The following is a 12,625-nucleotide window of genomic DNA, read 5'->3' as shown; positions in this document are numbered from 1 at the left end:
TACTATGTTGTTTCTGTATGACCAGCCTTTAGGAGCATTAATCCATGAATCCTCCTAATCGTGATCCATCCGTTGAACTCTAAAAACAGGCACTTACGAACCCCGGCATCCGACTATCCGTATCTTTTGGTAGTAAGGACTTTTATTGGCAACGCCATCAACAAACAGCACTGCGTCCGGAGAATCCAAACAATGCTGAACGTGATTTATCACGATAGCACGCGGGCAGACATGCCGACTGGTCTCCCTTGCGCACCAATACCGACGCAGCGCCAGGAGGTAGCCACCAGGGGGCAGTGGGCAGGGTGGAAGAGGGCGTCCATGGCGATCTGCACCGCGTATGGATCCTCCCGGGGGTAAGTGTTGAGATAGTCGCCGCTCCGCTGGACCTGCTCCTTCTCCGGACACCGTTCTTGAAATCATTGTAGGTACATCAATGCACTCTCATTGACGAGTTCAGCGGTACCATAGATTGATCATCCAACCTAATAAAGCACGGTAGCTCCCGGGACTGCTCCCCGAAATAGTCCGCAAAGCTAGACCGGGGGCGCGTGAATTTGACGCTCGAGACCGAGGCTATGGTTAAGCTTTTCAGCAAGCAGGTAGCTCTCGAGTCACGGAATGTAAAGTTAGATGCGGGTGAAACGACACAGATCACAAATAGAAGTATGAGGGAGCTGCTGATTATAATCCGAGAGGCACCTAGGCACAGGTCTTTATTTATCTTCGGTCGGAGGGTGAATGAGTTTCGTACAGGGGGAAGGGAGTGAGAGCCTCTGGGAGTTTCATAATAAACAGTAATTAAATAGCCATTGCTGAAAGATGAATCAGCAGCGGCGAAGGTAAAGCAAGCTGGTTCGGACGGACCTAACTTACAAGAAGAAGCGCCTGAACCGGTCAACTGTTTCCTCCAAGTTTGATCGTGAGTCCTGATGATGGCTGGCAGAGAGCTACAATGTGAGGTGGCCGATTCCATTGATAGAAACTGAGACACAACAGTTGGAAGAACTTGGCCAGACCCGGTTATTTGCCCAAACCTTCAAAAAACTCGACGTGTTGTCGTGAATGATGCAGTGGTATTGTTAACGACCGTAGATGGTCCAGACAGGATACACAGAATCAACCCATCATTGCCTCTGTCGCACTCCACACGCTGATAGGACCAGCTAGCCATGGGCACTAAGCATTGACCGGGACTATTCGGATGAGTACAGGCAACCAAGCCAATTGGTGGCCAGCAACACAGAAGAGGAAGTCTGATGAGATGAACACTCTTGAATGGACCATCCCTCCTAGAAAGTCAGATCAATTCATGTCCGACAATAGATATCGATCCTAGGGACCGTGCGCAGCCCCGTCCCTGTCTTTACTATGTACATAGGAATGTCGGGCATCCGCCGGTGTACGGAGGACGTATGCGCCGTAACAAACCCCCCGCTTTACCACCCCGATACTCAAGGGTATGAGCGTCCACTCCTACTCGCTGTTGGTCACAAGCGCCACCCCCAATTTGGTTCCTGATCATGGCGATAAGAAGATTTCTCCGCAATGCATGTTATGATGCTCCGTGTCCGATTGAGGCTCCAGAACTTTCCCGTTAGATTGCGTACGGAACTGCTTGCGCCAGTAAAAGATGCAGTGAAGGGGGTGCCATTGGACACTCATGTGTACCAATGCCGTCGGTCAGTCCCCCGACTCCACCACCTCACTTGCATCCATAGGTATAGTGCACTCGCTATTCGCGTAGTAAATCCAAGTACCGTTGGGCCGTTTGCCTACGGTATTGGATTCCTCGGCCAACTCTTCCTCACTGTCGTGAGGTGGGAGCCAGGCCATTGCTAGTCCTTCAAACTTGCAGTCACACGAGATGGTCTCGGCGACGGATCTGCCGTATTCGCATGCAGTGTTGCTCTCTATCCATGTTGCCGGGACGAATGCGGTGGCTGACGAAGGGGATGCGCACAGCAGAACGTTAAGACGTTGAACCTAGGTGGGACGAGCAACCGACCGTTGATATTATCGAAGAGACTACAGGAAGAATCAGTTGAGATCGGAACTTCAAACCGCGGGTAAGAAAGCTTACAAGACAATATTGCTGGTGATAGACCGCCATGGTATGGCCCTTGGTGGTCACATTGCTCGAAGACGTTGTCCATTTCGAATGCAAGGTGCAGGACTTCAAACTCTTCTTCCGCAGATATAGTGATGTAGCCGCGACCAGCTTTGAGGATAAACGCATCATTCTGAGATCAAATGTTTCTGTGGTTGTACAATTTGTACATGAGATTACTCACTAGGAAACGAGGAATACCAGTTCTTATGAATCTCTTGCATCCTCGTCGTGTTCCACATCATTTCAGCATCATCATAGACAAGCTCAGGACCAAGCCCAGCGGTATTATCCAGAATTACGGGCTTTCACGGGACTGACAGACAGAGAAGAGCTTTAGTACAGAGAAATCATTTGAATATCGTGTAATCATAGACAGTGGCCGGGTGATGCCTATGCGTTGGACGAAAGCTTCTCTTGTCGACTACATCCGTTTGGTCTGAACACCCCACCTTTGATATCAGAGCTACGACCAGGAAAACACGAGGAAGCCTTCGAAAAGTAGACGAGCATTTGCATATTTCCAACGAAGGCTTGGTATCCTTGTTACTGGTGACGATGTGATCCTAGTCTTCGTTTCATTCACCAAGCCAGCGGACGGAGAGACAAATTCAATGTCCTTATCGCTATTGGCTTCAGGAGATTTGGACTGGGCCAGAAGTAGACGATTCCTGACGCTGCCCTGTAATCAGTCATGTTCAATACAATGCTCCGCCCGTTACATCTGTAATACGTGGTCATGCATATTGGGGCTTATCAGCAACGAACCCTTTGGGCGGGGATGCAATCAAGCCTCATCTTGGCCTGCTTGTTTATCATGCCGTGATAACCGCGTAAGCACTAGTTGGTGTAAAGCCTGGCTTCGCAAGAATCTGCTCCCTGGGCAGATCCTGACAACGGAGACGTGTTGTGCCCCTTCATGACTCTTTCGCAAGTTTCCAGTCTAGTGCACGGAAGACTGCCTTCTTCCTTGGAGGAACCAGACGAGGAGGGAATCTGGACTCCCCTCCAGCTGGCCGCTGCGCAAGGCAATCTACCCGAAGTGAAGCTCCTTTTATCTCAGCCATCAAGCAACCCCAACGAACCCCCCCGAGGCTACTACGGCCAAACCGCACTTCAGGCTGCCTCGCTCAACGGCCATCTTAAGGTGGTCGAGACGCTCTTAGCCGCCGGTGCCGATGTGAATGCTCCTGGGGGCAATAACGGCGGCCGAACCGCCCTCACCCTCGCCGCTGGCGCTGGCCACTTCCAGATCGTTCGCCATCTGGTCGTTGCCGCAGGCGCGGACGTCAAGTACCCGGCACACAAATACGTGGGGCGCACCGCCCTGCAGGCCGCAGCGGAGGGAGGCCATCTCGAGATCTTACAGTGGCTGTTACAACACCAGCCTGTCACAGAGATCAACGCGCCCCCGGCAAACAACCGGGGTCGGACCGTGCTGCAGGCCGCGGCGTTTGGTGGCTATGATGAGATGGTAGAGTTTTTACTTCACGTTGGTGCGGAGGTGGATGCACCACCCTGCAGATATCATGGCGTGACAGCCCTCCAGGCCGCGGCTTTTAACGGTCACCGCACCACCGTCCTTCGACTCTTGACGGCCGGGGCGGATGTGAACGCTCCCGGAGGTCGGTATAATGGCTACACGGCACTGGCAGCAGCGGCAGAAGGCGGCCACGCAGACATTGTGCGACTCTTGCTGGACGCTGGCGCCGATGTGTCCATGGCATCCGGGAATAAGAATTGGACGGCGTTGCGGTTTGCGGTTTGGCGGGGACAGAAAGAGATCGTGCAGCTTTTGGCCTAAATGAAAGGATATACTACGACAGATAAGTGAACGGAACACAGTTATCTTACCAGGCATGAGTTGTAGTATAAGCCATTGCAGCAAGCTAGATGTAGTTAAGTAGTAGTATATATTAGTGATCAGATAGTGATTTTTATTGCCAGTTGGATCTCAAACGGCCATCTTGATCTTGATTCCAATGATAATTGGTCCCTTGATGCTATTGGTTATAATTCGGTTGAAAAAGTGCGTCGCACCAGTATCTAGCGTAATATATATATTCTGCTCTCCTCAGCAGTCTGAAGTTTTCTTGTTGACTGAGATACTGGCTTTCACTGGACGAACATGGCAGGAGCGTTCGATGTCGCTAAATACGGTACTAAGTAGCTGATTATGTGCTAGGCCGGAGGAAGGTTTCTAATAGGTCGCGTTTCATTAGCCAATCTTGGATCTGTGTCTTGTTCATCCGGACGAATATCACTTCAGGCTATTTTCGCAATCTGGACAGAATCCGCCATTTCAACTTCACTTCCATCTCATATGTACATAAGGTACGGGCCTAACTTTTTATAAGGATGCTGGTTTCTTCTTGGCAAGCTCGTCGAATGATGCTATTTCTGCTGTTTACTCGCAACATAATCAGGACTTCTTAAATGAGTCCCGCCCAATGATATGTTATTCAAAGGCACGAATACATAACGACAGTCGCATCAGAATCCGTACTGTGTATCAACCCGGAGTAGAGGATGATGCATGGTCTCCGGAATGACGGTTTCCTCACTCTTGTGGGTTGATAAAAACCTTTTGGCCGCTAATATGACCTCCATAAAGGAGGTCCAACGCCTTCTGGGCGGAGTTAAGCCCTCCTTCGAGCCACAATGCCGGATTTGGCCATATCGTGCCCTTTTTCAGTGCAGCCGGTAAATACGCGTCCATGTACCATGTGCGCAATTCGCGGTGTGCAGCCTGAGATACGAGTGTCTCAGAATATCCGGCCCACAGCTTCTCTATACCTGCAGGGATGGCCTCATCCCCAGGGGAAGGGCTGGTTGAAAAGAACCGGCCTCCCGTTTCGCGCAGCAATGCCACCATGCGTTGGGTTGTCGTGGTGGAGCCGATTGCATCAAAGATTCCCTCGTAAGGCCCATGCTCCCGGATTTCGCAAATCACGTCCTCGTCCGGGCGGCTATGATCGATGATATGCGACGGGTTGCGTTTCTCCACCATGGATCTGTTGGCCGCGGACGAGGTAGTGACAACTCCATACCCAGCATTCGTCGCATATTGGACCGCGAGGCCCCCCACCGATGATGAACCGCCGTAAACGAGAATTTTCTTTCCCGTGGGCGGTTTCGTGCCGGCGACTGGCGGCTTCGGAAGACCCATGTAGATTGTGAGGGCGGAGATCACGGTCGCCAGATTGGCGATCAGGCCGGCGGAATCAGCAAATGTGGTCTCGGGCTCTAGTCGCAGGGTGTTCTGCTCAAGCGCCAGTGCATACATCTGGAGGGCACCGAATTGGGAATCCTCGCTCGCCTGCTGGCCCCAGCGAGCCACCACCACCCGGTCGCCAGGTTGCACCGAATGTATACCGGGCCCTGTAGAGACTACCGTTCCCGCAAAGGTGAATCCGAGGATGAGGGGATACTGAGATTGGAATAAATCCAACCTGGGTTCTTAGTCTGACGGCCGACTGGCGGGTACTTGAGCACGATACCTCTGGATTTTTGCATCAATGGGGTTAAAGCTGGCTGCTTCAACCCGTACCAACAGTTCCCCCGGGCCAGGAACCCATTGCTCTACAGTCTCGACCTGAATTGTCCCCCGGGGATTCTTGATCCAGCCTGCTTTGTTCGACATATTTTCAAGAAGTCATATTGAAGAAGATCAAAACTTACCAGAGGATGAGGCGTTGAGGAAGAATTGGGAAATCCCCTGACTCGTGACGTGAACTACTGATGGAAGCGACTGCCGATCCAATTGCCGGCCCAATGGTTGCATGACTCAACTGACATGTATCACGTGACTGGCAGGTCTCATCGGCCACGCAAAGATTGGGTTTGATAACTGAACATTGGATTCTCCTCTTAGGGATAATAAACAAGTAGTGCTGGTGTTTGTTAAGTAGCATTGATGTGGATGAATCATTGTCGTGACTATCTGTAAGTCTCGCGTCTAAGTAGTACGAGCTTGATATTTACCCTATGGTTTATAATAAATCATCCACCGGAGTTGCTACTCGTTTCGTTTAGTATTTGAAGTACTAGTAGGGACTTGTTACCAGTAGTGAATATGCCCCAATGCCATCCTACCATCAAATACAAGTAGCGAAGATCAGGTGAAACCAACTTCATCATGTATTTCTGAACTCAACTGGATTACAAAGACAGAATGGTGATTCTCAAGAAACACCTGATAATGTGAACCATGCATATATGTATAGACAATATTATTGCCCTTACAATGTCCTTTATTTCGAAAGGCCCGATGGCTATAGGCATTGCGAAATAGGTGCAGGGTCCCCCCACGTTCTAGATTGATGTTGCGATAGCAAAACATCGGTAGCCTCCATGAAGGTTCAGGACATCTGACGACATGTCTCCAATCTCCCGTTGCTAGGATTATATGAGATCTGTACTCCTGCGGGTGGAGTACACATGCCAATCCCACTTATATAACAACGGTTGGTACAGCCTACGAATCGATTGTTTGGCGATAATAGCGAGAAACTTGTTTGACAGAGATACTCAGGTTCAGTTGCGTTCCGCATTACGTGCACCATCTGGTTCTTTGTATTGATCCAAGTACATAAGAGGTACAAGCCCAGAGTCCTTGATCAGCTGCAATAAACGGGGGTTTATCTTCGAATTTGGAGGTTCATTCAGGAGTTCCATATTCGTTATGCTTCCCCCGCCCCCTGTCCATCAGATCAAGGATAAACATGACGTTTTCTTGATTGGTAACAACACCAATAGTTGGTGCGATCTTTCTTCCAGAAGCCTCCCACAAGATGTAAATATAGAGTAGATGTACTTGGAGTACAACGGTAGGCGTTGACCGGATTAGCAAAAGCATAGCAGTGGCTGGAGGAGCTTTTCGTATTATGTTGGCTGCTGCGCCGTTTCTTTATCATCCCTCGCGACCTAATTTGTATATCCTGTCATTTAGGGACTGTCCTTGTGCTCTAATCGTATTACGACGTTTGATACTGTTGTTAGACATGACGAGTGGTTTGATCCGTGTACCCCTGCGCTTAGGACCCCTGCCGTCCGCTAGTTATAATTAGAGCTAGTGGGAGGAATGAATACTAAATAATCATTATTATGGCCTCTCCACTGGAGAGTCTCCCGAGACACCATGATAGGCCTTGCACATGTGATCAGGGACGGCTATGAAAACAGGGTTCGTTTACTACATCGGCAACTTGTCTGCTGTTTTGGCTCGCTTACCTGCTCTTCCCCGCCAATCTCCACTTGGTTCGTCATCGCCCGCCCATAGTGCCGTCCCTTAATCAATTTGATGCGAAGCCCTCACATTTGGGGTGCGATCGTCACCGGCGGGCGCTTCAGCCCCCTAATTGTATGTCTACTTATGTACTACTTGCTCTCCCGAATGCTCCCATCACTCAATCCTGGATTTTGTTGAGGATATATAGACTACCATCACTGCTCATGATAGTCTCTTGATGGTCAGAGGTCATCATGCAAGCCATAATTTTACCATATATCCTGTTCTTGGCCACTCTGGCACGGGCGCAGCTGTCTGGTCCCGTTGGTCCACTAGTGGACTACAGCACTAAAGCCAGGAATCAAACCTGCAACATTATCGATTACGGAGCTCTCGCAGATGGTAAGACAGATATTTCGCAGCCCCTACTCGATGCCTGGGGAAATTGCTCCGTGGGGGGACTGGTCTACATCCCACCTGGTAACTACTCGCTGGCCGAGGATATCGAGCTCAAGCACGGCCAGTCCTCTGCAATTCAGCTTGACGGTGTGATTATGCGCGGACACCGCGGATCATATCAGATGATTCTGATCCGTGACTGCAACGACTTCGAACTCTTCAGCGGCAACTCCCGCGGGGCCATTCAGGGCTTTGGGTACGAATATTTGCAAAATGAGACCTACGGCGAGAGACTGCTGCGCATCCAAGAGGTTAGCAATTTTTCGGTGCATGGATTTGCACTTGTTGACTCGCCCTCCTACTACATCGTCTTTGATACCGTCTCCAGTGGAGAGGTATATAACATCTTGATCCGCGGCGTGACATCAGTGGGGGCGACAGATGCCATCGACGTATGGGGAGAGAACATGTGGTTCCATGACATTGAAGTGAGCAACGGCGATGAATGTGTCACTGTCAAGTCTCCGGCGCACAACTATCTGATCGAGAATATCTACTGCAATCTAAGTGGTGGGACCGCCATTGGCTCCTTAGGCACAGGCACCAATATTTCTGACATTCACTACCGCAATCTCTACATGAATCGAGCAGATGCGTGCTTCCTGAAAAGCAACAATGGGGATGGACTTGTTAAAAATATCATCTGGGAGAATGTCATAGTTCACGGCGGTCCTTACCCGCTAGCCATAGACGAGGCCTGGGGGGACGACCGAGGCTCTGTAGGAGTTCAAGTGTCCAACCTCACATTCCGAGTAAGTGCATGGTCCCATTCCAGATTTCTGACAATATTCTAATTTGTTCTTATAAATAGAACTGGCACGGAGAATCTGCTAGCGCCTCACGCCCGGTGATCCGTCTACAATGTGACTCTGACGTCCCATGCTACGATATTACCATCGAAAACGTGAACCTCTGGGCCAACGACACCAGCTATGTGGTCTGGCTGTGTGAAAATGCCTATGGAGATGGGGCCTGTCTCTCTAGTGCAAAGGGAACAACAGATTTAAAGACTTTTACCAGCAAACAGACTATAACTGCCACCCCGTACGTGACTACCTCGTAGTTCATTTCAACCCAGAATTACTAACAACAAGATAGGTCCTATGCTGCGCCAACAATGGCAGCTGACTTCACCTCTGATCTGCCATCAACGAGCCCTTTCACTATTCCTCCCATGCCGACGAGTTTCTACCCGGGTGCTACTCCCATCTCAACCCTCCTACATCTCCATGGTGCGGGTGGTCTCCCGTCAGCATCTGCCATTCCACATCGTCGACGACGGCATTGACTAGTTTATGCTATAGTAGATGATTAGCCTAGAGCGTATTGGTAGTACATTTATATATAGGGCTCATTCAAAATGGCTGGTGACAGCAGCGGTTAGGCAATATTCCTGGACCTCAGCGGCTATAAAGTGTATTATTACATAGAGCATATATCATTCATGTTGAACATGTATTAGAGGTAGGTTGTATCAAGAAACTACATTAAATATCGCATCGCCTAATGGCAGTACCTATAACCAGGATCTTACTTACGTTGCAACCTATATTACAGGTCTGTATGACAGCTTCTATGACGTTGAAGAAGTTGGGGCGCCGCATATTGTGGTGGGTAAACGTAGATTTGTAGCAGAACTTTCCGAGGTCCTGAAGGTCCAAAGCACGTTAGAATATAGCAATCGTATAACAGGTGACATATACTCCATGCATTGAAAGACTAGTAGTCGGATTAGAATTAAAGATCAATAAGCTTGTCAATCGACATATGTTCGTCCAAGCGGTCCTCACGGGCTTGTTGCATCTTCAGAGAAACAAACATCTCGAGTCCATCCAACTCCTCCTGTGACAAAAGCGAAAGCCTATCTTCAAGAGATCCCTGTCCATAATGTCGTTTGTCAAGAAATTGCCAATAGATATCATCAAACATGTAGCTTTTCCTAGCAGCAAGGCAGAACCAAAAAAGCCCGTTATTCAAAGACTCTGCCATGTGTCCTGAACGTCGCTGATACTCCTTTAATGCACCCTTTCGGACCATCTCGTCCTCGCATGATCGGAGTGCATTGAGGAAGAGATGCAAGCGTGGTGTGTACCGTGCCAAGAATACATGCAAGTCTGACTTCCAAGCTTCGGGGCTCTCGAAGAGGAGCCACCAGGGTGCAGTATAGGTAAATTCGGCAGGCGCAACGTAAGTGAATTCCCAATCAATAACGCCAGTGAGTGAAAAGTTTTGTCTTGCAACAAGTACATTGGACGGACGCAAATCGTCGCAGTAAAGATGGAACGGACCCGACTGCTGCTTTTTATACTCCCGGGCGATTTTCCTAAAAAGGCAGCGGGCTATGTATTTCTTCCGACAATCTTGCTCATCATCAACAGCATCGTTCCGTTGGTATTGAAGGTGGAGAAGCTGCTGTCTCGCGAGTTCCTCGAAATATTCGCCCGCGGTACTGAATGTCCCTTCGGCAAATATGCCAGGAGGAAGATTTCCAACGCGCACCAGTTCGTTCATATTGAGGGTTAGTGGCCTTTGAGCTACTTTCCACATCTGAGATGCCTCTTCCAGAGCTCCAAGAGACGAAAAGATTGGTTTAGACAATTCCAAGATAACTTGCGCCATCACGCGATCGGCACTTTGAATGTCGGTGTCGGAAACATTTGGATTTAAGCTGGGCGACTGGTTTATTGGGTCCCCAAGGCGATTGGACAACAACATCCCCTCAATGAAAGTTATGACAAGGTAAGGGCCGCATCCCCATCGACCCATCCCAAGAATGCGGGGGACAGGGAGCGCAGTATTCTGAGATAGGAATTTCATGACTGAAGCCTCGTTTCTACTCTTTTCCGTCCGAAAGCGGCTTCTACCCAGGATTGGGAACCGAACAAGTGCACGGAATCCATCGTCAAAGGTAACAATGCAGCAAATATTGTAAGCGCCCGTGGTGAACTGTGAGACATCAGCTACCCGTGCAATGCCACGACGATGCTGGGTTGCGAGTCTCGACGGCAAGGCAGTGGACTGCTGGGAAAGCAATTGTAGCCAGCCAGCAAACAACTTGTCGTTATGCTCCTCAGCAAGATGATCCCAGTCCATAGTTGTTGAGGTCGCAGTCGGAGGCAATAACGGAACAATAGCAATGGGTTTGTCGATGCGTTTCCAAAAACGTTGGTTTGGCATCCGGCACCGATAATCGGGTATCTTCGGGTCCAATCGGTGCTGCGGGGATAAAGAGTTGAGAGTCGAGAGCTTATTGGAGTATCAAGCGCCGGACAAATAACAAATAGGGACTTTTTTAAACCTAAGAGTACACGACACCATGTCTGCTTGGGGAGAATGTGCTAGACAGAAGAACGGCAAGGTTCAGCAACATATCATCAATAAAGTGGGCCACTAGTTGGCGATTCTATACACGTTGTGTCATCAAACTGCACCCATCAACTTGTGGAGAAGATCTCATGAGTGTATTATGGCCCTTTACCATCGAAATCCTATTGGCAAAGCCCAGCGATACGTGTACTTCAGACCAGTAAACTACTATTGCCTCGTTTATCATGGACTAAACCAGACACGGGGACAGCATAACAGTTACGAATTTGCTGCAGGATATACACCTGTAGCATTGTTTGCTAATTGTCCCACTATGAAGCCTGTACATTGTGCGCAACAAGCTGGTTCAAAATTTCAAGCATATGAGAAGTCCACCGTCATAACTTCGTGCTAAAATTAATAGTGAGATAATTCTTATGCAGAATTATAAAGATTCGACGGGCCACGGTTGTTGAACCATCCATACTGTCCTGTTGCCTCTTCAAATGCCATACCATTCCCTCCACCGGGGAACGAGTACACACCAATGATGAGTTGCATGTAATGCTTGGTGATAGCATATGTCGCAATGTTGTTCAGAAACGAAACCTAACCCTGTTCCCTGAATACAATTGTGACCCGGGCGCTTTGACCCAGGAGGCATACGTAGTGGGGATGCGCAATGCCGGGTTGTCGATATCCGAGGTTGTGATATAGGTCGCATAATTTCGCTCTAGGATAGGACCGCACTGCGGACCCTGGTTTACACAGAGGCCCCAATCGTCCGCACCTTGGAATATTTGCCCACCAAGTAGTATCGATGGTACTTTCTTGCTTAAGCCACCCGCCCAGATTCACCCCGTTGGCGCTGTATGTGGTCCAATTGAGGTACTCCGCTGCTGCGAGAGCAAAGACAGCCTGAAACACGAAGGTAGGAAGTAGCTTGACCATTCTTACAGTGGTCTGAGTGAGGTTACCCCAGAGACGCAATGAACTGAGAGGTGGTTGATGAGGATGAGGATGATTATGATTCTCATCCTAAGCGGGGCATGGTGTACCTATTTATCCTCCATCGCGATTTTATAGCTGATTCTAATTACCGCAATGGTGACAACTCGGAAGCTTCTCCGTGTATGTTTGTGGAAGACCACAGAGGCTCTCTACATGAGACACTTTTGCTTCCCATCGTTGCTACAGGGTGTATGAACCGTAAAGGCTCGGGCTAGCATTTTGCCAACAGATGGATGAGCCTTGATTCTTTAGCTTTAGCCGATGTATATTCCTCCATAAGGCCTTTCCATGGTCAGCTGCATGCAGATTCCTCTACATCCCGAAACGCACTGACATGGAGAAACAGAGCCCACTTCAAAGGATCGCCGATGGCAGTAGCCTTAGCACTTACCCCTGTGTGTCTGACTAGCACTCAAAACCTTCCCATCCTACCCTCTTCGACCGACGCCTTTCATAAAAAGGCGTGTGATTATACCATTTGCCGGGTCCAAGTATTCTTCGAACAAAAT

General features: G+C 49.3%; 5 protein-coding genes across 5 annotated transcripts; 2 read left to right on the top strand and 3 right to left on the bottom strand.

The window, feature by feature from the left end:
* Positions 1-209: 209 nt before the first annotated feature.
* BO87DRAFT_422046 (uncharacterized protein) lies at positions 210-2,242 on the bottom strand (the record flags this gene model as incomplete). Its single annotated transcript, XM_025627092.1, has 3 exons — positions 210-412; positions 1,761-1,986; positions 2,084-2,242. 3 exons carry the CDS (start codon positions 2,240-2,242, stop codon positions 210-212), a joined length of 588 nt encoding a protein of 195 aa, XP_025484415.1.
* Positions 2,243-2,982: 740 nt separating this feature from the next.
* Positions 2,983-4,070, top strand: BO87DRAFT_372970 (ankyrin repeat domain-containing protein). The gene has a single exon (XM_025622421.1). It carries the CDS (start codon positions 3,030-3,032, stop codon positions 3,912-3,914), a length of 885 nt encoding a protein of 294 aa, XP_025484414.1. The 5' UTR covers positions 2,983-3,029; the 3' UTR covers positions 3,915-4,070.
* A 583-nt stretch (positions 4,071-4,653) lies between these two features.
* On the bottom strand, positions 4,654-5,753 carry BO87DRAFT_455615 (zinc-binding alcohol dehydrogenase family protein; the record flags this gene model as incomplete). Its single annotated transcript, XM_025628665.1, has 2 exons — positions 4,654-5,562; positions 5,611-5,753. The coding sequence occupies 2 exons, from the start codon at positions 5,751-5,753 to the stop codon at positions 4,671-4,673; spliced, it is 1,035 nt and encodes a 344-aa protein (XP_025484413.1). The 3' UTR covers positions 4,654-4,670.
* Positions 5,754-7,533: 1,780 nt separating this feature from the next.
* On the top strand, positions 7,534-9,214 carry BO87DRAFT_443491 (rhamnogalacturonase A precursor). The gene is made up of 3 exons (XM_025628101.1): positions 7,534-8,551; positions 8,611-8,843; positions 8,898-9,214. Exons 1-3 carry the CDS (start codon positions 7,595-7,597, stop codon positions 9,085-9,087), a joined length of 1,380 nt encoding a protein of 459 aa, XP_025484412.1. The 5' UTR covers positions 7,534-7,594; the 3' UTR covers positions 9,088-9,214.
* A 322-nt stretch (positions 9,215-9,536) lies between these two features.
* On the bottom strand, positions 9,537-10,900 carry BO87DRAFT_350533 (phosphotransferase family protein; the record flags this gene model as incomplete). The annotated part of the gene is made up of 1 exon (XM_025621081.1): positions 9,537-10,900. The coding sequence occupies exon 1, from the start codon at positions 10,890-10,892 to the stop codon at positions 9,537-9,539; it is 1,356 nt and encodes a 451-aa protein (XP_025484411.1). The 5' UTR covers positions 10,893-10,900.
* Positions 10,901-12,625: the final 1,725 nt, after the last annotated feature.

The sequence above is a fragment of the Aspergillus neoniger genome, assembly GCF_003184625.1.
Source record: "Aspergillus neoniger CBS 115656 unplaced genomic scaffold BO87scaffold_3, whole genome shotgun sequence".
NCBI lineage: Eukaryota > Fungi > Ascomycota > Eurotiomycetes > Eurotiales > Aspergillaceae > Aspergillus > Aspergillus neoniger.
Note: the sequence above shows the minus strand (reverse complement) of the source record. Positions and strands in the feature narration are given on the sequence as shown.

Bases quoted from the DNA above. Each gene is read 5' to 3' on its own strand.
- BO87DRAFT_372970 (XM_025622421.1), top strand. From the start codon at position 3,030: ATGACTCTTTCGCAAGTTTCCAGTCTAGTGCACGGAAGACTGCCTTCT.
- BO87DRAFT_443491 (XM_025628101.1), top strand. From the start codon at position 7,595: ATGCAAGCCATAATTTTACCATATATCCTGTTCTTGGCCACTCTGGCA. The intron at 8,552-8,610 runs GTAAGTGCATGG...TCTTATAAATAG, and splicing joins TGTCCAACCTCACATTCCGA to AACTGGCACGGAGAATCTGC. The intron at 8,844-8,897 runs GTACGTGACTAC...ACAACAAGATAG, and splicing joins CAGACTATAACTGCCACCCC to GTCCTATGCTGCGCCAACAA.